Source organism: Mangifera indica, chromosome 8 (assembly GCF_011075055.1).
Source record: "Mangifera indica cultivar Alphonso chromosome 8, CATAS_Mindica_2.1, whole genome shotgun sequence".
NCBI lineage: Eukaryota > Viridiplantae > Streptophyta > Magnoliopsida > Sapindales > Anacardiaceae > Mangifera > Mangifera indica.
This window is the reverse complement of record NC_058144.1, coordinates 2,986,817-3,014,413: the sequence shown is the minus strand read 5'-3', so window position 1 is coordinate 3,014,413 and position 27,597 is coordinate 2,986,817. Positions and strand designations below refer to the sequence as shown.

The 27,597-nt window shown below is 33.9% G+C and overlaps 2 protein-coding genes, 1 long non-coding RNA gene and 1 pseudogene across 3 annotated transcripts; 2 read left to right on the top strand and 2 right to left on the bottom strand.

Moving 5' to 3' along the window:
* The first annotated feature begins 4,022 nt into the window (after window positions 1-4,022).
* LOC123222900 lies at window positions 4,023-6,603 on the top strand. The gene is made up of 7 exons (XM_044645920.1): window positions 4,023-4,242; window positions 4,361-4,432; window positions 4,988-5,055; window positions 5,158-5,314; window positions 5,680-5,760; window positions 5,849-5,944; window positions 6,037-6,603. Exons 1-7 carry the CDS (start codon window positions 4,108-4,110, stop codon window positions 6,121-6,123), a joined length of 696 nt encoding a protein of 231 aa, XP_044501855.1. The 5' UTR covers window positions 4,023-4,107; the 3' UTR covers window positions 6,124-6,603.
* A 4,826-nt stretch (window positions 6,604-11,429) lies between these two features.
* On the top strand, window positions 11,430-12,825 carry LOC123224373. Its single transcript, XR_006503953.1, has 3 exons — window positions 11,430-11,532; window positions 11,910-12,502; window positions 12,618-12,825. It is a non-coding gene; the product is annotated as an uncharacterized LOC123224373 (long non-coding RNA).
* LOC123224372 lies at window positions 11,768-18,265 on the bottom strand (annotated as a pseudogene).
* Window positions 18,266-18,626: 361 nt separating this feature from the next.
* On the bottom strand, window positions 18,627-26,087 carry LOC123224078 (vacuolar protein sorting-associated protein 51 homolog). Its single transcript, XM_044647601.1, has 20 exons — window positions 25,760-26,087; window positions 25,106-25,245; window positions 24,784-24,838; window positions 24,572-24,679; window positions 24,132-24,230; window positions 23,909-23,986; window positions 23,167-23,244; window positions 22,780-22,935; window positions 22,017-22,117; window positions 21,860-21,927; window positions 21,666-21,739; window positions 21,508-21,574; window positions 21,144-21,256; window positions 20,560-20,826; window positions 20,338-20,454; window positions 20,088-20,159; window positions 19,934-19,984; window positions 19,480-19,710; window positions 19,219-19,395; window positions 18,627-19,009 (listed from the first exon to the last, which is right to left on the bottom strand). The coding sequence occupies exons 1-20, from the start codon at window positions 25,928-25,930 to the stop codon at window positions 18,890-18,892; spliced, it is 2,343 nt and encodes a 780-aa protein (XP_044503536.1). The 5' UTR covers window positions 25,931-26,087; the 3' UTR covers window positions 18,627-18,889.
* Between the last annotated feature and the right edge of the window lie 1,510 nt (window positions 26,088-27,597).

Sequence of the window (27,597 nt, the reverse complement as noted above, 5' to 3'; positions counted from 1 at the left end):
ACATTATGGGATTTTAAGTGATAAAAGTGAAAGTCTGTATTTGAATCTTTATCACTCTTATCAAACTTAATTTTGACTTATTTGGTGGGATAACATTATTTTTCACTATGTTAGTTCTTTCCTAAAAATATATTTACCATATTTCAAAAACTCAATCACATACTCATAAACTATTTTCCACACAAAATTTATCCATTTTTTAAAAGTTATATGCCGTGAAGGGTAAGAAAAACCTGAGTTGTCAAGCAATCCGAAGCCGAGCTTCTCACACCACAGGCGTTTCAATCACAAGCTAATCCAATTCACTTAAGTGGCAATTTCTTTTGACGGATTTTTTCGGGAATCCATAGATTCGTTATTAAATTATCAGGGGATGAGCTCAGCAATGGTATGATTTTCAAACAAACTTTGAATATAAAAAAATCAACACACTGACACTTGTCACACGTGACCCCACAACCTTTATCTCGTTGACAAACTGCGCCCTTACAACAAGTCACAGTCCAAATTGGTAAACATTGTTGAAGAAGAGGTGGTTGCCACTCTCACACTCTCTTAACACTAATTTACATGGAGAAAGAGAGAAAAAGAAAATGTTAAGTCTTTCTTCACAACAGCAAGAAAAAATAAATAAATAAAAAGACTTTTCTTTTTAAGCAGAAAGCTGGAGACCACACCAGTTTTAATTTGTAAAATAACTTACAATTACGTGAGGTGTTTAAAACATTTTGTGCTAGTCTCCTCAAAACGAACAACATAGCCCGAATTTGGACTTTGGCCCAATCTAAATTATAGTTCTGGGCCAATGGTAGAATAATAAAACTAAATCCAAGCAATGGGCCACCATACGTCCTAATACCGGTAACCTCAAGGGTCAGTAGGCTTTCTCTCACCAAGTTCACCAACTTTGAAGCCAGGACTTCTCCAAAGTCCAAAGTCCAAACCGTCCAACCATAAACTACCATCCACCACCTTTTATCAACCGTAGTATTAATAGTGATATATAAAAATAAAATTATATAATTTAAAATTAAAAATAAAATAATATATAATTGCTTAATATCATATTATTAATAATAATTAAATTGATAAATAAAAATTAATATTATTAATTATATTTTAATAAAATTATATATATTTATTTTAAGTATATATTTTATATATATCATCATATGAGTGATTAATTTTAAATTAACAATAAAATATTATTTAATTATATAATAATATACATAAATATATAAATATTTTTATACTCAAAATAAATATACGTAATATTACCGTTACTTTTATACCATTTTTTATACACACCTTTTGTTATAGTTATTCAGTAATCATTTTTGGCCCTACATGATGTAGGCTACTAATTTTCATTTGATAAAAGATTGGTTCCATCATTTTTCTAAAATGTATCTATCAAAAGGGTTGATTTTGTTTTAGCTTCGCAATGTTTTTCATAAATTTATGTTATTTTAAAATTTTTTATTATAAATTTATTTTATTTATATCGTGATTGTGTCTCTCTTACAAGTTTTTTATTATTATTATTATTATTTTTTACAAAATTTTCATTTTATTCCTTGTAAAAAGATTCATTAACAAAATGTCTTAGCCAATACATTTCATGATCATTACCTTCAAACTTAAAAAAAGAAAAATATTATTCTAATGAGATAACTTCAAATTGATTTTGAAGCTATGCCTGTAAAGGTGGTCTATCATTTGCTTGGTACCGTGGCCTAGTACCATGTAAGATGATCAGCATCAATCAAATCTTTTTTTATATATATAAACTCCTGTATAAAAGGTGAGCTCCATTAATCTCATCACTGAATCAAACGGCTCGTATTAATCTGATCATGTTAGTTGCCGTGCATAGGCGCTGAAAATAAATCAGACGGTTAATTTTTCATCTCATGCGGATTCATAATGATAGATTGTCATTGTAGATATAATAAGAAAGTTCCAACTTTTAAGAGAGAGAGACAGAGAGAGAGAGAAATGAATAGACGATAAGATCAATAGGGAGATAAGCACACCTGTCTGCATTCAAATTCCAAAATAAAAAAGAAAAATACAATTAAATTAAAATATTAAGAGAATAATAATTAACGTTTACAAATTTGAAAGAACATCATGAGCGTCAAAAAAAGGGACCCCACTTATCAGAGGTATTCGTCCTTTTCGGTGAGCGCGTTTTTTGTTTTATACAACTTTATTTATTTAAAATTGTGAGAGGGGCCCATAATTTTAAATTTCTGGTAGGCAAACGGCTAAGAACGACGGTTGATTGGTAATCAGCGGCTTCATATTCAAACTTCTAAAAGAGAAATTTGAATTTAAAACAGAGGGACAAGAAAAAAGTATCTAATATTCTAATGATTAAATCATATTTTAATCGATAATTTTTTATATATGACGACTTAGATTACTGTTTTGCCCCTATATCCGAACCTATTTACATTAATGGCATTTCACTGTCCGTGTGATTAATTGGCGGCACCTTATGTTAAACACAACATCTTGCTATAAATTATGGAGATTGTCCTCGTCATTAATATGTTAAGATCAAAATTTTAATTTATTTAATTTAATAATTATAAATTTAATAATTATATTTAAAATTTATTTTATTTAAACATTAAAACAGTAGCAGCTTACAGCTCATATTAGAAACGGTGATTTTGGAAGCTTGTTTTGACTTTGAAATTTCAATCACAAGTGTTTGTGTTCATATATATATATATAATAAGCACGCCAATCAGTTGAGTGTCCAGCTTCTTAGGCCGCGTATTCCTCCCAAGATTAAAATTAAATAACTCAAAGGCCAAAGTACTATTTCCCACCCAAGGTTTAGTGGAAAGACAATTTTCTATCTATTAATTTTTAAAAACTCCGAAAACCCACCTATCTATTAAAATTTATTGTTAGAATTAGGGGTATAATTTTTATTTAATAACAAATATTTAAAAAATTAAAAAATTATCATATTTCTCTCATAGGTTTAAAAATGTGACAAGTCCCCCCTTAGTTTAGTTTTAAAATATTACCTTTTCCCCCATCTAGGATTTCATCTTTTTCCTATTCAACTGCCCATAGATTTTTGAAAACGTCATTTACCCGCTCTCCTTCAACATCAGATTTTCCAGCTAGGGTTTTAAAATTCTGGTGACTTCTCCCACCATCTTCGACATCATCCTTTGTCTAAGACTAAGTTGTCATCGATCTTGCCTTCTCTCTCTCCAATGCTCAAGCGATCCTCTGACAATGACACGACTTTATTTTTCTTCTCTCGAGTTTATCGTGCATCTCCTCTCCATGGGAATTTCATTCAATTGGTCACTAACTTCAAGCACAACTCCTACAAAGGGGGAAGCTATTGCTGACAAAGAGAGTCGAAGAGAACTCAGACATCATGATTGAATCACGACACATCTCATCATGATGATTTCGTCTTTATCAATTTGTTAATGACATCATCAGGAAGAGAGAGTGTCCAGAAAGAAGAATATAAGTGACGTTAGCTTTATCTAAAGTAGAGGTTGTCACCGAAGATGATGAAATGACAGTCATTGGAATGTTATTAGAGTGAAACTCAAAAGGGAGTGAAATGAAACTTTCAAAAAATTGGGCGGCAACTGAAGAGAAAATAATATGGGGAAAAACCCTAATTTGAGGGTGAAAAATAATTTAGCAAAACTAAAAAAAATTGAATAGGGAGAAATTGTTAGTTTTTAACTTAGGGAGGAAATGTGATAATTTTTTAGTTTTAAAAATATTTTTAACTAAATAATTATTTTATCCATAACTCTAATAATAAAATGTTTTAAAAATTAACAGGTGAAAATTGTCTTTTCACTAAACCTTGGGTGGGAAATTACCCTGTAGCCTAACTCAAAACGAAAATAATAATAATAAAGAAAAAGTGAATTTTCAATTTCTTTTTATTTAAATTTGATGATAAGGGTATTTTCGGAATTTTATGTTCCGATTCATATATTTAAAGTCCAGTCATTAGAGGCAGATCACAGAAATAGAACAGCGAGTTTTAAAAATTAGAAGAGTGCTTTTTGAGGAGACGGAGGCACAGAAAGATAGAAGGAAGAGAGTATGGGAGACGTTGTATTGTTTGTGGAGGACTTGCAGTCAAATTATGGAGTATCGCACTGTAGAATTTGCCATGAAGAAGAATATGAAAGCTGTAAAAGCCTGGAAGCTCCTTGTGCTTGCTCTGGCACTGTCAAGGTAGTAAAAAACCCATAAATTATGGCTTTTCTGCTTCTGGGTTAGCTTTAATTTAGTTTTTGAGTTTATATTCAATACAATTTTTTATCTTGATTTTTTTTTTCTGTTTCGCTTCCAGTTTGCTCACAGAGATTGCATACAACGATGGTGTAACGAGAAGGGAAACACAACTTGTGAAATTTGTCTCCAGGTTTGAATTTAATTCATTGGATGAACTCGTTTCTTTTTCCCTATCAATATAAATGGTTTTATTGCTTTCTGTTTTGTTCAAAATATATTGCTATTTAGGACAAAAAATTAATAATTAATTTGTCTGCATCTTTTCATAGCTTTTCGACATGGTGAGATGAGAAATTGTCGTTTTTGATTATGAAATTTTCCAAGTATCTTTTTATCGTTTTCTTGTTCTGGTTGAGAGTTCAAGCATCTCAAATAACGTCGTTTGGTTCAACTTTTCTTTTTGCTGAAGTATCTGTTCTCTTTCTGGAAAATAACATTGAAATATTTTTTTATTGGTCTCTTCAACATTACAAAACCGAACTTCTGAGCCATCAGTTTTAAATTTCTTTCATGTAAAATAAGTTTATGAAGTTAATTTGAAGGAAACTAGTTTTGATCTTTGTTCCCAAAAGTTTAAGTCAATGAAGCCTGACAGCTACGTGTCAAAATACTGCAAAAATATAGTCTTGTCGACTGTTTCAAATTTGAAGGAATTGAAAGTGAAAATTAATATGCAATATTGCAGCGATATGAGCCTGGGTATACTGCACCTTCAAAAAAGTCTCAGCTGATTGAGGCAGCAGTGACCATCAGGTAATTAAATTTGACCTGTCCCATGTTTTACTTGGCAACAAAATTATATTGAATGATTGAATTTACCTCACCTAATCTTTGATATCTTATCAATTCTAACAGAGATAGCTTGCAAATTCCAAGAGGAGAGCACGAGACAGAGAGCCCAAGATTAGTGGGTTTAGCCGATGGTTTAAGTTTAACGGCAGAATCTGAGTATGCTGAATGCAATTCAGCAGGGGATAGAAACGCCGGTTGCTGCCGCTCATTGGCTCTTACAGTATGTTAAATTTTTATTAATTAAATTAATAATGAGTAGTTTGGTGGAGATATTTAAGGTGCAGGCTTTAATTATTATATGCCTAAAATTACTATCTAAATTGATATTTAATTAATCAACGTGTTTAGTTTTATTTGTTTAAATGGCACGCCTAGCGATAGCCTCACTACTTAGGCATAATTGACCATTTGATTTCTTAGTTATGTGGTGGCCACTATGAAAGTTGGCCTTAATTATTGCTTCTTTTGACCATTAACATGGTTGCTTATGGGCCACAAGTTTTGAAACCATTTAATATCATTTGATTGTAGAACTAGGAATGTTTTGGTTCAATTATAATTGAATTTTTCTCTTGATATTGGCAGTTTACTGTTCTCTTGCTCATTAAACATCTCTTCGCTGAGCTCACTGGAAAAGCCCAAGATTACCCATTTGCACTTCTTACTGTGAGTGTTCTATTTGATTATTAGCTCAAATTAATAGCAATTTGTAGGGCAAAAAACATATTTTGATGCCATTTTGTTTGGTTTGCAGATACTTATTCTAAGAGCCAGTGGAATTATACTACCCATGTACATATTGTTTCGCACAATTACAGCAATTCAAAACAGCATTCGGAGGCAATATCATGTTAGTATTTTTCTTTGCCAAACATTAGTGGTGGTAGAAATAGGAGACATGTAGCAATTAGAAGCTCTAATTCTCATTCTCTTGGATTTCAGGATTCCGATGATGAATTCTCAGACTCTGATAATGATGAAGAAGATGATGAGGATCGGACGGATCAAAATCAGCGGCGTATGGTTTAACGACAGCCATCTCACTGCTGTGATTTTTCTTTGAAAACAAGTCATTTTAGTTCTTCAACACCAGCTTCTTTACATATATGGGCAAGGCCAACAACAACCTGTTGCACTATTGACAAAAATGAATCACCGAAATTTACGTCATAACTATTTACACACTAAAAGCAGATTTACTTCTTCCGGAAAAGTAAAGGCCTCAACAATTCCTAACAAATCTCCTGGCAATTTCTACAGCGGCTCAACCTAAATTACGAAAATATGTGCCAACTGATGATCACATTGTTGTATCTAATTTACTTTATCTGTGAAACAAGGTTCAATTTTCACTTGCATAAATTCCAGATGTACCAATCCAAGAGTCCACAAAAGATTCCGTACCACGAAATTATATAGATCAACAAGAATACTTGTGCCACTGATCAAATCTTGGCTGAGGACCATCTTATTAACAAATTGGTGAATTGACAGTTCATCTTTGGATTCCTTTTTGTTATTACCGCATATAAAGCCCCAAACCCTGGACTTTGCAGCAGCTTTTTGAAGCACAGAGTCAGGGAGTCCTGAAATAATTATTGTTAGTGGGGAAATCAGGCTAAAATTAACCTTGGCGACAGGCAATCAGATTTGTGGTTTTCAAAAATTAATATCTAAAGAAATACAATTCCACAAACTTTGACGTAGTCTGAAAATAAAAATTATTTGTGAAACTATATCCAATAGGCATCAATTGGGTCGGATAGAATAAAAACTTGATACGAAACATAAAAAAAAAAACACAGCACGAGAAAATCCGATTTGGTACTACAACATATTGGGTTAAGCCCATGGGTCTATTGGACCGGGTCTCGACTTTAATATTAAGCCCATGAATTGGTTCAATCCGGCCTGATATTGTTTAATTTTTGCTAGCAGAAGCACTTCTGCCTTGTGTATCCTTCTACGTCTGCCTTCTGCCACAAGACGAAAGCCTTGTTCGGCAGAGGGAAGCAAGGCTGAAGCCTTGGCCTTCATTTTTTTTTTAATTTTTAAATTAATTTATTTTTTTATATAAACCTATTTAATTTTTTTTCATTTTCACTTTCATTTACAAATCTCTCAATCTCAATTATTTCATTATATTTTCAATCTTATTTTGTCTCATCAATTATCTTTCATAAAATGTCTGAATTCATAAATAATAATTCTTTGTGTTTATAATTTTATTTTTATTTTTATTTTATCATTACAAAATATTACAAATGGATCAAGTATTAAATAAATTCAATCCATTTGAATATTATCATAGTATATATTTATTTATGTTTTATAATTTGAAACATAATTTGTGTTAAAAAATTTTAAATAAATTTTTTTAAATATTTAAAACTCGGCCCATTTAAATATGGGTCGGGCCTTTATATATTAATGGGTCAGGCCGGCCCAAAAGTTCATTATTGTTTGGGTTTTGAGCCCGACCCATTAGCATGATAGGTCAAGCCCGAGCCAGCCCGACGAAGCCGTATAGTCCATACACAGACGTTGGTAGAATGCAGTTTAGTGAACAAGACCCAACAAAATGTGGAAAATAAGACGGTGTCAAATATCACAGTACTGTCATTCTACCAATAACTTCTTTTGGGTTAAACAAGAAAACAAGTTGTCTAAACTTAAACAGTTGAAGTAGAAACTGTCTCCTTCTATGATGATGCCCACAAAATTGAACAATTAACCTCTGCAACATGCTCCTCAATGCTGACTCCCATATAGATTCAGTTTGTAAAAACTCTCCCAAAAACTTCTTAATACTTGGAATCCAATACCTGAAGAAGCCCTGTTCATAGGAGGGGCGAGTATAATAGGAAATTGTTATGAGATAATCCTGGGAGACGCAGTTGCTAAAGCTAGTAAGATTGACCTAGTCATACGACAAGAGAACAGGTATGATCTCTATAACAATCCTTCCTGTCTAATGGAACATTCAATCAGATAGGCTGACACTAAGAATATCTGATAGATAATTATATCACAATAAATGACTCCTTCAATTCTAAATTAAATAACAAATACTACAATATGAACAATCAACAAGAGGTGTCATAGACTGTGCTAAAGTCAAAGACAATAGTTTTATTTCTCTTCCCCTCTCTGCCATTTTATTCTTATAAAATACTATTCTAATTTTCAAAATTCAAATATTATTATCATATTAATTATTAGTCAATATTAATCCTAATCAATATTATCCTTATTAATTCTAATCAATACTATCTTAATAAATAATTAGTATTATTTCAATCAATAATGATCATTAACAAATGCAATAGATAGCAATAAAGTAAATTTATCCCAATTCATAGCCAATTCTGGGAAATTAAATAGGGATCAAAACTAGGATCCTATAATAAACAAAATTACAGACCTTATCCATAAATTTTCATAGAATAAAACCTTTCCCTTTCCAACAAAGCTCCAGCTGTTCAGGTGTTTCTGTTTGCTCCACCACAACTCAATACCCCTGCTTTGTCAGGACAGCTCAAATAAATTTTCATAGGATAAAAAAAGTGTCCTTAAAAGAAATATTAAAGCATAAGTCCAGAAAAGAGAAAATAGCCTAGAATTCTAGCCAATTTTCCACATTCATTTAGAAGCTCCTCTCTTGAATCTATAATGAGGTTGTTCTCCCTAAACATTGAAGCAGATATTGATGCTACTTTAGATGAAACATCAAAAAACCATAAATCAAATTATATATATCTCCACACAATATATCAGAATTTCTCTGCGAATGCTACCGGCTAATATGTTTTTTTCTTTCTTCTGACAATTTGAGAAAAATTTTAATGATAATATAGTAGAATTGAGAGTGCTTTCAAACTAAGACATGCCTTACCTTCATATATTGCAAGTCAAGTTCTTTAGCTCCAATATCAGCATTCCTATCAAAAAGTTCATAAAATTTGCCTATCTGCTCAAACAAAAAATGAAAGTTAATCAGTTGAAAGGCTAATGGCAGCTACAATTTGGTTGATAAGCTGTCTTTCTTTAACTAGTGTAAGCCACATGAATACCTTAGAAAAATGAAAACCTTGTCCATATGCTTTGACTTAAATTCCCACCATTGTCTCTGCATGTAAACAGATTGTTAGTGGAATCAAGATGATACATATATCAGTAAAAGTCGAACTACTTGTACTTTAGTAGTACTACCTGGCCACCTGATAGACTCTAATAAATCAGGAGGCAAATACAGAGTCCTTGGATCATAATTTGCATCTTCAGGACACCTTTTTGCATCATGACAATATCTGATTCAAGACCAAAGAAATCCAGAATTAAATTAAATGCAGAAGTTATCCTGAGTAAAACTAATGCAATAGCTTGCTATCTAGTAATTCTCTTGCCATAACTGTGATATGTACAAATATAGAGGAGAAGACACTCGGAAAAGAAGAAAACAAAATAGGATTATGTTAAAGAAATTATGGTCCAAGGAAGCAAAACTTGGCTGCCTCACTTGCAAGAAACCTGTCTGATGCATCACCCTCTAGTGCCTTATTAACAATATTGGAAACCTTCTCAATCACAGCAAAGTACGTGCATAAGCATTAGCCTGTTTAAAATTCAGATAGATCCTGCTTCTACTGAGATACAATGATAGAGCAGTAACAGAAACATGGAAAACAAACCACTTTTAATTCGTCACAATAAAATGCTAAGAAGAAATCATCAAGAAAACAAGACAACTACAGTGTACCTGAAAATATTCCTAGCTTTGAAGGAGAGCAATGGAAAGAGGCCATTATTCAAAGAATGTTTCTACTTAAATAGCAGCAGCAATAAAAGTGGTGATGATGTATCTAAAACTTGAATGAACAAAAAATAAGTGTTCATAGAAACAATTTATTACTGCAATAAATCCTCCATTAATTCTATCCAGTTATTATCATTTTGGGAAGGAGTAACATTGGAGCAATGTTTTTTGATTCGCACACAGAAGTAAATATGACAATCTGATGTCCACATTCTTGCTACAATTATTTGAAAAGACAACAGATAGTACTGATACTGGGTACACAAGACAACAAAGATTAGATACAATCAAGTAACAAAAATTACAAAACGCAAACCAGAAAACTACTTCCGAAAAAGATAATAAAACTAGACTAGAATCTATTACTTAGTCATTCATAGGCTCCATAACAGAAACCTTTAACCCTCTTTTAACTTATCACCATCATTCTTACTCTTCTTCATTGCGCCATCAGTTTTCCACTTCTGCCCTTTCGACATCTTCTCCTCTTCTTCGTCTACCAAATCCAACAGTTCCTCTGCGCCATCTTCATACTGAATCAAATGCTTATTACTTTCCTTATCAAAAGATTTTACCCAACCCTCGTACCATGCCTACTCCAAGGGCTGCTAAACCCTAATCCTCTTTCCCAAAACTACTTCCCCGTAGAATTTGGTGGTGGCAGGGGTTGAAGGAAGAGGAGAGGGGGTTTTCATCGATGACAATGCGAGGTTTATTACGCTTCGATTGGAGGGGGATGGGTAGTCAGGTTTGGGCTCGGCCTCGGACTTCATTGAGAGCTAGGGTTAGGTTCTAATTTATAAGGTTTAATTTGGAGAAAATGGGAGAAGGATAAGGGGAAAGGGAAGGAGAAGGGGATGTAGTCTTGGAAAAAGAAGGCAGTTATTAGCGCTGAGGACTGACCAGTCGTGATCTGCCATTACTCTGGAGCTTCGATGAAGATATTATTGTTCTGATAGCAGAAAAAAGAACACAGCAATGAATGGATGCAGAAACTGTTTTCTTTTTCTTTCAAGTGTAAAGAATAATGAAGGGAGGCGGCTTCAGCTTTATCTTCAACTCCAACGGTGGTGGAAATTTTTGGAAGAAACTCCCGGAATTGTTACGGTTTCTTCTCTTTGGCGGGAATTTGCGGTGGAAGTGGTGAGGAGCTGTATCCATAATATGATATACATAATTTTAAATATGTGTTGTGAACCCCCTCCATTGGGCTTTAATGACAACATTAAAAGCCAAAATCCATTATGGACCAGTTAGGCCTAACGTCCTAACCCAACTACCTACTGCTACCTTTGGTCAGAGATCACTCTCACACTGGCTCTGGTTCCTTCTACCATTCTCAGTTCGGTAGTCATATCCAACTAAACCCACAAACAAACCGATCGATCTGGATTGCTTTCCTTCCAATTTCTAGTTGGAGACTCCTTGTTAATGAATTTCACTTTAAGTAAACCCCGTAGAGTTTCGATTTTACTTACGTTGCATTGATTTTTAGTTACAGTTTTCAACTTCTTCAAACCCTTATGGCCAACTCTATTCGACCCCCGAGCAACTCTCTCACGATCAGAGACAAAGATGACGAGCAGTACGACCTAGAAGAGGGGAAGTGTGGCGGTCTCACGGTAGCGCTCTGCCCTTGTCTCGTCTGTTTCATTCTTCTTTTTATTGTAGTTACCATTGTTCTCATTGTCAAGTTCCATTTGCTTTGTCACACCCCTCTTCATTCCGTACTGTACAAGAAGCGTTGCTAATTAAAACTGTGCTTCAATTTCTTCATTGAACAATCATAATTTACCAGTGAGTTTTGGATTTGAATTGTAAGATTTGCCCATGATTCTGGGACTTGCAATGCAATGATGACTATAATTAGATACCATGATTGAATTGATTACCCATGATTCTTTTTATGATGGTATTACAACCCAAACAGCTCTCTAGCAACTGACTTCTACAATTCTAACCAACTCTAATAATTCTTGAATTTACTTCCCAACTTCAGATCTCAATTCGATACAAACAGCTCTAGCAACTGAATTCTGCAATTCTTTGACCTCCAAATGATTTAGAAGGGCATATCAAGCATCAATAAACCGGATATCAAATGTATGGGGATGTATCTGCCACACGTTTAGAGCTGCATATTCCTCCAGGCATTCTTTCAACTGTGCTTCACTGTATCCCTGTGAATAACCAAACATCTCAAGCATTCAGAATTAATCTAGGACACAACAAACATTACAACTGTGAAGGGAAAGTCCTCCAAAAACTATTTGGAAAAAGAAGAATGCATATGGCTTAAATATTAAAAGAAACATCTGTCTAGACGCGATTGGAAGACAGTAGTAAACACTGCATCACTTGATTTCAGACTATTTGAGTTGTTTTTTTTTTTTAATCAAATCATATGTCAAATATGCTGAATATCATCATGTCTAGGCGATAACAATCTCTTTGCTACAGCCATATATTCTGACATCCGTGCCACAATAGATTGCAGAAAATGCACATGCTGAAGGCCCTGTCATGCAGATGAAGCTATTTCCTAATCAGGGAATAATTTTTCTCTTATAAACTGAACACCATCATGTCTTGGTAATAACAATCTCTTTGATATAGCCATATATTCTGACATAGAAAATGTACATGCCATAGGCCTGGAATGCAGATGAAGCAATTTCCTAATAAGGGGATAATTTTTCTCTTTTAGGGCCAACGGTTTCAGACTGAGCTCATCATCCCTCGGTAAATGAAGCACTTCTGACAACCTAGAATGGCAATGATAATCCTCTCTTTCTGTTAAATGCAAGGCCAAATTGGGACACCAGGCTAAACAAGAGAAACTCCATATACAGCATTGATCCTCGAATTTTAGACACTACTAGATAAACAATCAATAAATGCTACTCTCAATTTGAGTATATACCTTTCTTGAAATCCAGTTGAGTGCATGGGCATAACTCAAATCTAACTTATTTCTCCGTGTTGCCTCATCTCGCAAAATTGAATAGATATCAGAGATGGCATCCAGACCAGATCTCTGACGGTCATCAGAATACAAAGAGAATTTTGACATCTGCATTAACCTAAGTGCCTCATCCACGTCACTTTGAGCAACAGTTTCTGAGAATCGAAGTCTTGCTAGTGCCTGTAACAAAAGAAAACAATATCAAGAGCTTTGATGTAAGTCAATAATTAAATATGCCATATACCGACATCTACTGCTACAACTATTAATGCAAATCTCTATCTATATCTCACTAGGAGAATAAACTTTGTTTCAACAACACAGCTGAAATCAGTTTCTACACAAAACTTTCAGACTGAATGTCCAATTCCCTCCCCACCTAAAAAAAGGATTTGAGGGTGCATACAAGAAACATCCAGACATTATGAACGTATAGTGCCCCTTTCTGGACCAAATTTAAGGACCCAACTGCTTCCATTTAGACAAAATAATATAAACCCAAAAATTACAAATTACTACAACTACAACAAATTATATGGGGACTTACAGCTGATATCCGGAGGATGCTCAGTAGAGTTCTGACAGTTGTATATGAATGAGGGGTATTTGACTTAGCTTCTTCCTGCCGAATGCTGGAATAAGCAGCAGCAATATACTCCTCCAGTTCCCTTGGAACACAAGGTGACAATCTTCTTGCAGCAGAAATATATGCACTACAGAACAAAAAATAAAAACATGAAAGATTACAGCAGAATCCATATTCTGGAAAACCGATAATGAGAAATAACTGATATTAGTGCCTGCTTTTTAACCCAGCCAAATTCAGAGAAATCAATTCTTCAATGCTAAAGTATCTTTCAACATCTGTGATCAGATAAGTTAATTAGTTGAAAAGTGCCTATCCCGAAGTCTTCTTGAAACTAATAACACTATACATCAGTTAGATTCAGAAGCAAATTGGTACTAACACTTTCATCTAAAAAGCAATTATGATACTTACCGGAGGATAGATGGTTCAAGTGGAGTAAACCCAAAAGCAGGTGATTCTTTATTCTGATGCACATAGGCCACATGCCTAGCCATTTCAAGATCACTATCCATATCTGCTCGATCCAGAATCAGCCAAAGAAGATCAAACCTTGATAGAAGGGCTGGAGGGAGATTGATATTTTCAGCTGGAGTTCTCCGTAGATCATATCTTCCCCTTCAACAAAATTATGAATCCCAAAATTAATATTTTAAATTTGTATATAGAGTAGTTTGTTAAAGGCACCTCTGTTTGCAGCATGAAAAACCCATATATATGAACCACAGAAATAATATGAAGTTGGGGTCAAGTAATTAAAAATAACCACTGCAAGTAAGATATGTACCATGCTGGATTAGCAGCAGCAAGAACAGCAGCTCTTGCATTCAAAGATGTGGTGATTCCAGCCTTTGCAATGCTAACAGTCTGCTGCTCCATAACTTCATGTACAGATTCATCCATCTTGTCAAACTCATCAATGGCACAAATACCCATATCTGCTAGCACCTGTAATAGAGTCAATAGCTTTCAATTACACCCAAAAATTCCATAAAACACAACTAAATTAAGGACCTCAAAATTTTGTGATGGCAATGATTATAATCTAGAAACCAATACAAAGCCAGTGAATCAAATCATAGATAAGGCGTTGAGTAATAGGGATCCCAGACATTTTATATTTTTCATTTATTCAATTGATTTCTGGATTGAAACCACTAGAACTGATTCAGAATTAGAAAGATTAACAAAACAAGGAACCTTCTGAATAGCTTAAATGTGGCAAACCACTTGATTGTCTGTAACTTCATGCAATTAACCATACAGTATCCATATTTTTCCATGTCATACCACACAAAATAGCACATCAAAAAGAGCACAAGACTTACCAATGCCCCTCCTTCCAGGACCATTTCATTTGTCACAGGGGCTTTCTGAACAGCAGCAGTTAGACCAACCCCACTGCTTCCCTGGCCAGTTGTACATTTGTAATGTGCTTGAGAAGCTGACTTTTGGCAACACCAGGATCCCCCATCAAACATATATGTAAGTCCCTCCTAATCTGAAATTGGTAGCGATGACATAAGATTTCATTAGCAGCTCATCAGGAAGAGAAAAAAATCACATACACATATATAGCCACTAATCTGCCTTACAATTCCAATTAATGAAGAATATACCTACTTTATATCTCTTACAACCACAACTAGCACCTCTGCTCAGAAAGGATAAAAAATATACACATACTCTAGCATTTTGCAAAAAACTACAAATTCTGAGGAAACTCAAATCACTGGATTACATCTACCTTCATCCCATCCTTCAACTTCCAGTGAGGAAAACCCACAAGGAGAAGAAGTAGAGCTTTTTTAATATCTTCATGTCCATAAATTTCTGGAGCCAAAGACCGTGCCAACTTATTGTAGATATCGCCATCCTCAGCTAAACAAACAGTCTGTTCTTCCTCGTCTCCTTTGAGTTCATACCTGCAGTACAATTTAGCACATCAACTGAAGTATTCTTTACTTTAATAATCCCCAACTGACAAACCAAAAATCACCTTCTCACTAGATAATTTACCACAATGATAATGTGCATGTCAAATTTAATTCATGTGATAAGCATCTTTTCTCAGACTGTTCATCATATGTAAAAACAATAAATGATATTATAATGCATGCAAATGCACACTAGAGTAATTAAGTACTGGAAGTGGCTTACTCCTCATATTTTTTCTTGAAATGAGTAACAGACATGGCCTCCAAGTATGTATCTGCAACTAAGCCAGCACGATAAGTCAACAACATCACCTGGAGCTACCTATGAACACGTAAAAACATAATGGTAAAACCTCAGATGAAGACTTACAAACTTGGTAGGGACAACATGATGAATTAACTGCAAGAATGCAATTTTCGAAACAAAGAATATGCACTGTAAGAACCAGTTGCAAGTGGCAATTATTCACATAACTCAGCAATTCACTACAACTCACACAAAAACATTCTTTTTCCATTTCTCTATTAGCTGATACAGATTTATAAGGGCAGAGAGTCAATTAATTCTGTTACACCCAATATTTACCAAAATTGAGTTTATGGATTTATCCAAAGTTTTATATACACATCAGACAATAGCTGGATTGGTTTTAAAAAATAAATTATGCCTATTAACACTGCTATTGAGAGTTAAGTGCTCCTCCTACATATAAATGAAATACAAGAGCTGGCTTCCAAAAGTTCTCTAGAAATAAAAAACAACCACTAACCTTTCTCATGAGTTCTCCTCTTAAATGAATAGTCATTGTCCGAGGAATGTGACCTTTAGGAACATGTTCAGCCAACTCCTGAATCTTAACATGCAAATTATAATATAATATTACATGACATGCTCAAAATATCCTTGCTTGTTAAGCCATTCTAAAATTGAAACTATGTTAAAGGAATAACCTCCTGAAACTTTGATGCTCTGAGTTGAAGGATCAGGTTCCCCTTTGTCTTATTTGTTTGACAGCGTTTGGATGGGCACTCAAACAAGGGCATGAAACTGCGGGCTTTTACTTCCTATTTGACAGATATTGAATGACAAACAACTTAGTGCAGAAGAAAAGACAAATCATATACAGCCTAGTGAGACTCAATTAGGCAGATTAGAGGACATATACTCAGTTACCTGGTAGATTTCAAAGCCACAATCTTCACATGTATATACTGCTACCTGCATGAGTGGCTTAACATCCAAACAACGAGTTATAATGCCTGATATCCTCACAAGTTGGCCAATGTATGAAGCCTTGACCTCCCTAATAGTAAATGGCCGCCCCTTTGAGGGCGCTCTAACAAAAACCTCACTGTATTAAGAATGGCAAAGCATGAGACAACCAAATATTCAAATTTCAAAGACTTAATAATTAACTATCTGAAATATATTCTGATAAAAGCAGAGAAGTTCTCCATGGTTAAACACCTATATATCACATTGCATTACAACTGATTAACACAAAATATTTAATAACTGTATGCTAAAAGTTCTAACAAGATTCTTGCCATTAAAATGTTGTTCGTGTAAGTATAAAATCAATAGAGTAAAGTTATACTCAAACTATAATAAACAGACACCTCGCTATGTACCAGAGTAACAGCCAATTAAGTGTTTGGAAATAGTGGGCCTCAGTATAAATCAGTAAAACATGATTACAAAGATAACTTTATTGCAGTAGAATATGTTTAGGAAGGCATCTTACTAATATCGTTTAATAACTGGAGGCATCTTCTGAAGTGGATCTGAACCATCCATATTATCAGTTCCATCCTCAGACCTCTGTGTCATCAGTATATCATGATCATCATCTGGAAATGCCTCAGTAGGCTCTGGCATCAACTCATCAATTGCCTCAGCAAAAATTCCAATATAGCGGCGGGTGTTCTCAGTAACTCTTCTGAACAACTCTTCATCCAAATCCTTATACTGAAGCAGCAAGAAGTTCAACCGGAACAAGAATTACGGTTCTAAAATTAGCTTTTACAGCCAATTGAAAGAAAATAATTTTAAAGTCACATTAATAATAAAAAGGTAAAGAGAGAGAAAATTACGTTAAACAGGTCTTCAAGATCGATCTGAACTGACCGGATTTTACGATTTGCTACTTCTTGCTGCATAAAAGACAAAAAAGCGTATTATTATTCAGTTTAACAGATTAAAAAACTCTACGCTATTTTTGTATATCTACAGTCTCGAAAGTGAGCAAATCTGTACCAACGTGCCCAAAAAAGGAGATTTAAAAAAGTGGTTTACATTTTCTCAGATCTAGGTATTTTGAATTCGTACTACTGCATAACAAGAAAAGAGAGAGAGCAAGAGTTGTAAGAATAAAAGTGACTGACAATAATGTTAATGTATTTGGCTTCGCCATTTGCGTCAGCGAAATTGGAAAGGAAGTCCTTCGCCAGAACTGTGGGGAAAAAAACAAGAGATGAAGAATTAAATCAACAGATCAAAGAAGTAGAAAGAGGAGGAGGAAAATACCTTTATCTTCGTCGACGTCGAGGTTTTTCATGGTGAACCCTAGCAGAATGGAAGAGAGGTAAAGAAGAGGATTAAGGAGCACAGGGGAATTGGCGCCAAACAAAGGGGAACAAAGGATTGGCGGGAAAAGCAAGACATAATTTCGTTGACCCCTAGGGTTTGACTGAGAACCTTTTGCCCCTGCAATTTGAGAAAGACCGCCGAGACCCCCAAACAAAGGTTTTTGGTTAAGTAATTGTATTTAGCGAATGGGTAGAAAAAACAATTTGAAGAAACAGTTAGTGGATTTAGTCAAAAATACTAACTATTTTCTCATTCAAAAAATATAAAAATATAAAAATTATGAACCATCTAATTATATCTTTCAATTGTCAATCCCCAAGAAAGCTGGACTCCATGGTTCAAATTGTGGATGTTCGTATCAATAAAATGTTGGAGTAATATATGTGTGGGGTCAAACCTTGTAAATAATCCTCAAATTACCGCATGAATTTTAGAATCAACCTCTTATGAGGGCTCTAGACAAAAGGTATACTCAATTTTGAATATCCAATCAAATATTTAAATAATATATTATTATATAATTAAATAATTATAAAATAAAGATAAAAATTTATTAATCACATAATAATATTTCATTTAAATATCTAATTGAATACTCAAAATTGAGCACTTATAGTATTGCTCAATCAATGGCAAACTGATGTAACATTCTCATTCTCATTATGCCAAAAAAACAACAACATAAACAAAGAAGCATAAAAGCTTTCAAAGGTTACAAAAACACGGGAAACATTATAGTCCATTTTTCAAATTCATCAGATCATCTCACCAATTTGACCACTCGTGACTATGTCCAAGGTAAAGGGTGTTTATGGACTCAAATCATTCCTCAAGAAAGACATTCAAACCCTTAAAAGCCAACCATAGGTATTGCCATTTTAACTGATTTAATTTCCAAATTTTATAGAGAAACTGGATTCTTTTCCGTTGTTTTTGCCAATTTTGCTTGTATAAGTTTATCCAAGATGGGAGGCTCCAGAGGAATTGGGTCAAGACAACGTTCTGAAGCAGCAACAATCACCTGCACAAACAAATAAACCCCAGATCAATTTTTTCTGCCTCCTCTCACCTTATTGGCCTAACAGCATTACAAAGCTTTCATCACAATGCAAACATGATTTCCACCTAAATAAACATTCTCCAACTCGAGAAAAAACGAAAAAAGTTGACTCCAACATAAAGTTACAGGAAATAGAAGTTTAAAATCAAGCAGTAAAATTTTCCTATTACCTCATCGAGCAAAAAGTCAATGGCAGCTTCATCTTCAACAGCATTACGTACAGGAGTCCTAAGGTATTGAATATCCAATTGGATTTGTTGAAATCCACTTCGGTTAAAAGTCTGGAGTCGGACAAATTCTTGTAAACTTTTTAGGCTGAGTTTTACTGTAGCTGTTATAACTGACTCCTGCAATTTATGCCCAAACTCCAGTTATCTAGCTTCAATATATCAGGTTTTCAGACATCAATTTGAATATTCATAGTCTCACACCTGCGTATATTCAACTTTGGTGAAAATTTCAACTTTTTGCTTGAACAATTTTGCTAGATGGGTTTCCAAAAGCTGGCTCCTGGCCCTTTGGGTATTTGTTCGACTCAACTTATCCTCTCTTAATGGATTGCTGCGGGATGAAGTGGTGCTTCCATTACTGTCAGTGCGATGATGCCGACGGATTGACCCTGGCGGCAGAATTTGCTTTACTTCACTTTCTATTGCTCCCAACTAAAGAAGGAAAATTTAGATGGAGCATTAGTTTCATTTCCCATTCTATTCAATTAATAAATAGTTACATGTCCGTAAAAAACACAACTAAAATTTACAATTAACTTTAGTATGCAGGCATATTAATTAGTTAAAACTAGCATCCAAATGATTCTCTCGAATTTCTTTTTTGAAATCAAAAGCAATAACCTTGCATATATCAAAACATGGATAATTCACTGACCTCTTGAAGAAATAAATCAACAAACATATGAACTTCTCTGGGCTCCTTGTGCTGCAGAAACATATAATTCATTAAAATCAGGAAGCTCAAAATCAAACTATTTTCTTAATGGAACCTTCAAAATGCATGCTAGAAAGTTATCTGCAGCACTAACCTTCACCCAATTTGGTGTGGTAAATCTTTTCCTGAGGAGAACTGATATCCTGTGGTTCCTCATATTTATGTACTGAAACAATCAGGAGTTTGACTATGTTTAAGAAGGATCCGAAGCTGATAATAAAATGAAAAACCTCACATCTAATTTAAAAGCCGAAGATTCCATTCTTTTAAAAGATGGGCATATATTATTCAGAGTGACACATTTTCAAATCCACTTATATAAACTCATAAACTCAGATTCATACGTGATGCAGAAGCTTTTCACCAGCAGAGCCAAAAATACGACAAAGTTCCCCAGGGACAAAGGCAGGCCCATTTTCATAGGCTCTAGCACCACCACCAGAGAATGCAGTAGCTATCTCCTGAAAAATTAGAACATGAAAACAAGACAGTGTAAAGAGGGAGCAACTGAGTTACTTTACACTTCTGGAGAAAGATTGGCATAAAACTATCAGGTAACTCCTTGCCTCGGTGATTCTTGGGATGGCAGTTTGCTCAATGAAGACCGAAAGCTGAGCCAGAACCAAGACAAGCCCAGCACGAACTTTGTCACCCTGTGTTCCCTCCATCAAACCATGAACTTGACCAGAAGAATTGTTTCTTCCTGAAAGCAAGAGGAATTGATCATCAAGTGCCCTGAAGAAATCTTGAAATCCTTCTTGAACCCAATCAATAATCAAGTCTTTTAATTTAACAAGTAGTCCTAAGTCTTCATCAAGAAGCTGGCGGAAGTCCTGGAGCAAACAAATAGAATAAGACACACAAAAACTAGACAAATATGTACACATGTATTTATATCACATATTAGTGTGCTGAAAGTGATGGAAATAGGAAGGTCTTATATTATTGAAAACCTAAAAATCAAAATGAAAAAAGAAGAGGAAAGTGTAAAGTAATATTTAATTGATAAATATAAAATATGAGGGAGTAGAGAGGGAGGAATAAGGTGAACTAAGGTCTATCTTATGTTGATGTAGCATGTGTAGATGTGAAGCTTTCTATGATTCTTGAATGCATAAACAAGCAGTTACCATGACAGACTATATATTACCAGTAAGACATCCATGCTGCCTTGAAGCACTGCCTTTTTGCTACCCTCAAGAGCAGCCTGCAAAGAATATTCCTCCACTCCCTCCTTTTGTCCAACATTTTTGTTCAGGGATGCTGCCAATTTGAACAGAATTAATTCAGAACACTTTCCACTTCCAATTAGATGAATTTAAGTTGTTCCAAAAAACCATCAATTTATTCAAATTTGTGACAATATCCCATTGTGTATTCTCATTTACCACTGATATTCCTTCACATCACCCGTTATCAACTGTACCAGCAGTAAACTCATCAACCTAAATTATTTTCTGGTGACTTGACACTCTCAAAAGAAAATATTTTGGAGCTGTGTAAGAAAAAATAACCTGATATATCCTGTAGAAGATGAGAAAATCTGCTGGCAACATAATGTTTGACAGTAATCTGAGCAGCCTGAAAGCAGTAGAAATGATCAGTATATCAAACTCCATCCTTCAACAAGAAAATAAGCATTCTAGGCTAATTTTAAAAAAAAAAAAAAAACCTGCAGTGAAAACTCAGAGAGAACAGCTTCAGGTAAAGCTTCATCCATCAGAAGCACATCACCCCACATAATTCCTGAATGAGATAGTCATTTGGTGAAGCATTTCAATACATCAAATTCAAGACAGAAAAAGAGAAGAAAATAAAAATGATCATCAGGCATAAGATATGATGGAAAGATATAAAACTACTTACGGAGAACACACAATAAATCTGCTGAATGTATTCGTTTCTTTCCATATCTGGCAGCAGTTTCAAAGTTCCTAAAATAACAAGCAGCAGCCACTTTCATGAGCAAACCCTTGGGAAAGAGTCTACAACCAGTCCAAGAAAGAAAAAAAGCATATCTTACATTGTAACTAAATCTTTTGCAAGTTTAATTAGCTGCTTTTCTGAGTCAGGAAATATTACTCGATAAGCTCTAACCGCCTCCACAAACTCTTGAACAGAAGCCTGAGTTTAGAAAATTGAAGACAAGAATAAGTTCTTCAGCCTGAGATTTGTCTAAATAGTAAAGAAAGAAAAAGGATATAAAACTGCCAAGTAATAAGTCAACTAGCAAATATCCTCCGCAAAGAGAAGATGAGCTTATAGCATTTATATAATTGAAAATCTGCACTATTCATTAAAAATTTAAATTTCTTAGCAACTGGTTCCCAACAGTGATCTAGTGTTAGAGTTAGTTAACTGATATGACATAATTATTCCAAAAAAACAAGCTCATACAGAGATGCATGCTATAATTTTATTATTCATGGTTTTTGAAACCCAGCACTACTTCCACCCCTTCCCTTATACTTCAATGATGAAGAAAGTGAATATATCTAGGTACAAAAACTAAACAATAATTTTTATTTTCCTCAATGCTAGGCTAGAATTTTTTCCAATTAAGTGTATTTGTTAATGTTTAATCAGACTTTCAACTTTAAGACTACAGAAGCAGATATTTAATTATATTCTTACAATATTGACAATCACAGTGATGAAAGCATCAATTGAGAGAGTAAGATTAAATGACTGGAAGGGTATCTTTATCAATTTTACCCCAGTCCAGTTCTCAAAATAACACATATAACATATTCAAGTATGCGTACCATAAAAGTGCCACCCATTACCTCATGAGCAGTGGCAGAAACTAACTCGGGATTCTTTTCTAGTTTAGAAGGATCATTAGACTTTGACAAGCAACTGCTTATATCTTCATCCTTTAGCTGAAGATCGCCAAGAGATTGTTCCAACTTCTCAAGTAGTTTTACCTTTAAGCTGTCCACCTACCAAAACAAAGAATGAAATGGTAAAAACATATGTATATACATATATTGCAAACATGCTGAAAGACATAACAGACTCCAAGCAATCTTAGATTCCAAAAGTTAGTATTATCACATATGGGATTTAACCTTTCTACCAAAACAAAGTCAGCCAGTTCTCTATGTCTGTAGTTAACAATTAAATGTTAAAGCAATTAGCAAGCAAAAAAATCTGAAGATCCAAGTACAAACCGGAAAATCCAACTTCTTAAGAAGCACTGCAGCTTCGGCACGTGCCTGTATAGATTCAGAATCTGAGAACAGCTTCCCCTGAAAAGAAAAAGTTCACAAGACATCAAAATTTTTCTATCAGCTGAATTGCAAAAACTAATTGAATTTGTCCACATTATATTGCAGTTTTTAATTGTTAGTCTTATATAAATAAAATATGCATGCTTGAGTTGCACATAATTCTTTTATAATAATGATAAGGTCTCCTTTCTTCACAATAAAATTTTCAACATTACCAATTATATTGCACCTACGGGCACAAATAAATACATGCATGTCTACTCCATGTTCATAACATTAATACTCACAAACACGTAAAAAGTACTATCAAAAATATGAAGCATCAACATTATTGCCAATATTTTCACTGAAAAATGCAATAACCCCCTTAGATCATGAAAAATGTGTTGAATTTAATTAACCTACACTGTGAAGTTAGGGATGCTAGACAATTTACTTACACATCCCTTGACTTACAAGCAAACCAGGGCGAGTTCTGCTTTCAACAATGATGACGGGTTGGATTAATGAAACAAAACAGTTACCCATGTTTGTCGAACTCAGCCATTGGATACTAGGGGTAAATGTTATTGGATTATGGCAGATACTTAATGTAATAAATAGCTCTAAGTAGCACGGAATTACAGCAAGGATTAGAGGTAGCTAATCCCATTTAGTTGTGACTGACACTTGTGGAAAATACCTGCAAATTTTTTATAATTATGGCCACTGCTTCTTCAGATGCTCGCTTACAGTCCTGGAATGATGAATCCCCATACACCTAATAAGGAGAATTTACCAAAATTTTAAAACTTCAGAAAAAGATTACAACATTAATATAAAAAGCCATGCCCCAAAAATTAAATTCAAACAAAACAAAACAGAGCTTCGCCAAACCATCAAAGGATACATAAGAATTAACTAACCTTAAAAATTGGCATCGCTCCGGTGTAGAACCTGACTGCATCAGCATAGGCTTCTGATTTGATACATTTTCCAAGTCTGGCTGGTAGATCATAAATGAACTGCTCTTTACCAAACAAATAAATCAGTTAATTCATGCATGGCTAAAATCAATCCATATATAAAGACCTAGCTGCTCTCAGTTCAGTTCAAGCAGCCAGACTAACTATGCCGTGAAAGCTATGTCAGAAAATAAAAATGATTCAAATAGCACTGTAGTATGGTGTATGATTGTAATTTACACTTGTCCTTCTTACTGGTAAATTCTCACCACCTGGCTAGAAGAGTTATACAACCTCACATGGAATGGAAACTAATTTTATTTCATAAACATAAAATTATTAAAAAAGAAGAAGACAGATTGACACTTAGATAATAATAAGGTTTTATGGTTATTTTATACCTGAACTTTCCGCAGAAGGTTGCGCGTACTATGTAATTTCTCTATATGTTCTCTCTTTTCAAAAAGAGAACTGTTGACCCTATCACTTCTAGATTGCACTGACTTTATCTATAAGATTAAAGAAGTGGATGAGTTATTCATTATTCTTTTTCGGCCTAACCCAAAACCCAAAGCAAAGATTTAAAATCACTAACAAGAAATCTTTTACACACCTTCTCAAGTAGTTGTTCCATATTTGTTTCCATGCCCACTATATTACCATTCATCCTGTTGCACAATCAAACTTTAGATATTATATTTAAGAATAAGAATATAACTCAAAGTATAAAATTAAACTGTGTGACTGATATCTACCAAATGTTGCCATATGAATTAAAAAACTTTCAACAGTATTCAAATCACTAAAATAAGACAATTATCAAATAAAAAGTGAAAGGAAAAAATACCGGAGCTCCCACAAAAAATTCAAAGCTTATAAACTTATTGTAGGTGGCGGCAAGACAAAATCAAGTAGTACACAACGGTGAAACCTACCTTTTAATTGTGTCAGTGGCACTGATAAACTTGTTGTAATTTTCATAAACCAACATTTGCAAGTCAGTGTCAAGATTTTTAATCTCAGCTGCCATGTCAACATGCTTCTGCAGAAGGCCTTCCAAACTTGACTTTTGTACCTACTCAGTTAAAGGCATGCATAAAGTATCAAAATTTCTGATACACAATGTTGCAATCAAATCTAACGATTTTATCTGAACTTTATATATTTTATTCAGAGAAAACTGCATTCTGTGACACGCAAATTAACACAACCCAACGCCGAAACCAACATTTTTCCAGAACGTATTCTCAGTCAATGCGCTTGACTATATCATATGCTTCTCAAAACCCAAACCACCCTAAAATGTTCCATTTGGATGCTGCGAAAAATAAATAATTTTATCAAACTCATTACCACCGACCCCCTGCTTATTATCATTCAAACCAATTAATTCACTGCTTAGGTTGTCAAAATTAGCCTCTCCGCAGACCGGTTGGTAATATATTGAAATTTCCAAAACCATTAACGATATTAAAGAACCCTGTGTTAAAAAAAACTACAAGAACTTCCATCAACGAGACAAACATGCATCACGAGCATTAACAGATCCTCTAGATATCACAGATTTAACTGAGAAGATGACGGCGCACCAGGAGATTCATGTACTGATCCGCATCGAATGAGCTGGAATTGATTGCATCTAACGGTGCAGATTTGGAGGGAGCGTTGGCGGACACAGAGGGATCTGGAGCGTAAAAGCTCGATAGCAGATCTCTCATTCTCTTGGCTTTATCATCCATTGGTACATCGTCCACTCCCATATTCCCAATAATTCCCCGCAGATTCTTTCTCTGAAGATGAATTGAATCTAAATACGGTGCTCTGGAGAGGAAGAACTGAAATTATATCGTTACAGACTGCCAAGAGCAAATAGAGTGGTCGAATTCTTCATTATCAAGTTAATTCCAGTGCATAACACTATTTCACGAAGCGTCTGAATTTAGAAAACGACGACGTTGTAGACAGCCTCTTATCTTATTTTATTGTTTCCGTAAATTTTTACACCTTGTACTGACGCAGTTATTCTAACCTCCAGTTGGTTAGGCAATTTAGAGTTTACTTCAGTTTTAGTGATTAACTTTTTTAAGATTCGTAAATGAGGATATTTCTTTTTGTAATTAAATATAATTACGGTGATAAAATGGTAATTGCACACTAGCGTAAATAATTTCATTAGTATAATTAGAGTGAGCTATTAAAAAAGTATAAACAAACAATTTCACGTGTTGACGTGTTGTGCCAACAACAGATGCTTGGATTGTAAGATTAAGGAAAAGACTTTTTTATCCTCCAAAACTCATTATAACTAATTTTGTAGTGATATTTTTATAAATTATTAAATGAGATTAACGTGTGAAACTATCCTATGGAAATGTAAATTTTTTAATCTCTCTCAATTCTTTTCAGACTAATAAATATCAGAAAATGACATTTACTAATATAGTTTTATTATTAAGAAAACATTTATTTATTTATTTATCATTTTAATTAAAGATGTCACTTCATCTTACACAATTGGGTTCTCGGTTAGCTATTTCTTAATAAAAATCGGGTAAAAAATAAAGATTACTAAAATCTTTACGGTTGGGAACTTGAATAAGTGTCTCTTCGACTCATTTTCTCGTCAATTCGTTTATTTTCTTACATCTCTTATACATTTTTAAAATTTTATATATTAGGTTATTTTTAAAAGTTTTTGAATTATTACAAATATATTTTAACACCAAATAAAATTTCATTATCAAATAGGAAGGGAAAACTATAGAGAATTTTTTCTATGGGACAGAAAGAAAAATGCTAAATTTTTCATATTAGAAAAAGATGTCATCTCCGAATTGGAGGTGTAACAGGAATGGGGAAAAAGTTTTATACATGAGACAAGAAAAGATTTTCTCTATAAGATAGAAAACAGGGATCAAGATCTTTTACCTCTATAAACCTTGTTGCCACCTTTAATTTTAATCCGAATGTGCTTATCTATAGCACTTAAACAATTATTTAGAGATTAATAATACTCCCAACTCATTATAAGCCGTGTATTTTAAATTATAAAATTAAATTATATATTGTATCTTTAAAAGGGATTAATATGGGAAGTACTTGATTGTATATTCTATGGAATACATTATCATATTTTTTTTTTTTGAGATTTTTTATGTGATCACTCATAGCTTTTGATAATTTTAAAATAATAAAATTATATATATATTTAAGTATATAATTAAATATAAAATTATGTATTATCATATAATTAAATAATTTTGAATAAAAATAAAATAATATCTAATCATATAATATTTCATCAAAAAATTGATAAAAAATTATGTGGGGTTGATTAATAGAACTTTATAAATTTAGTGGGTACATAGATTTTATACATCCCATTTGACGAGGGATTTTGATCAAAGGTACAGTTGTCGCCCTTGTT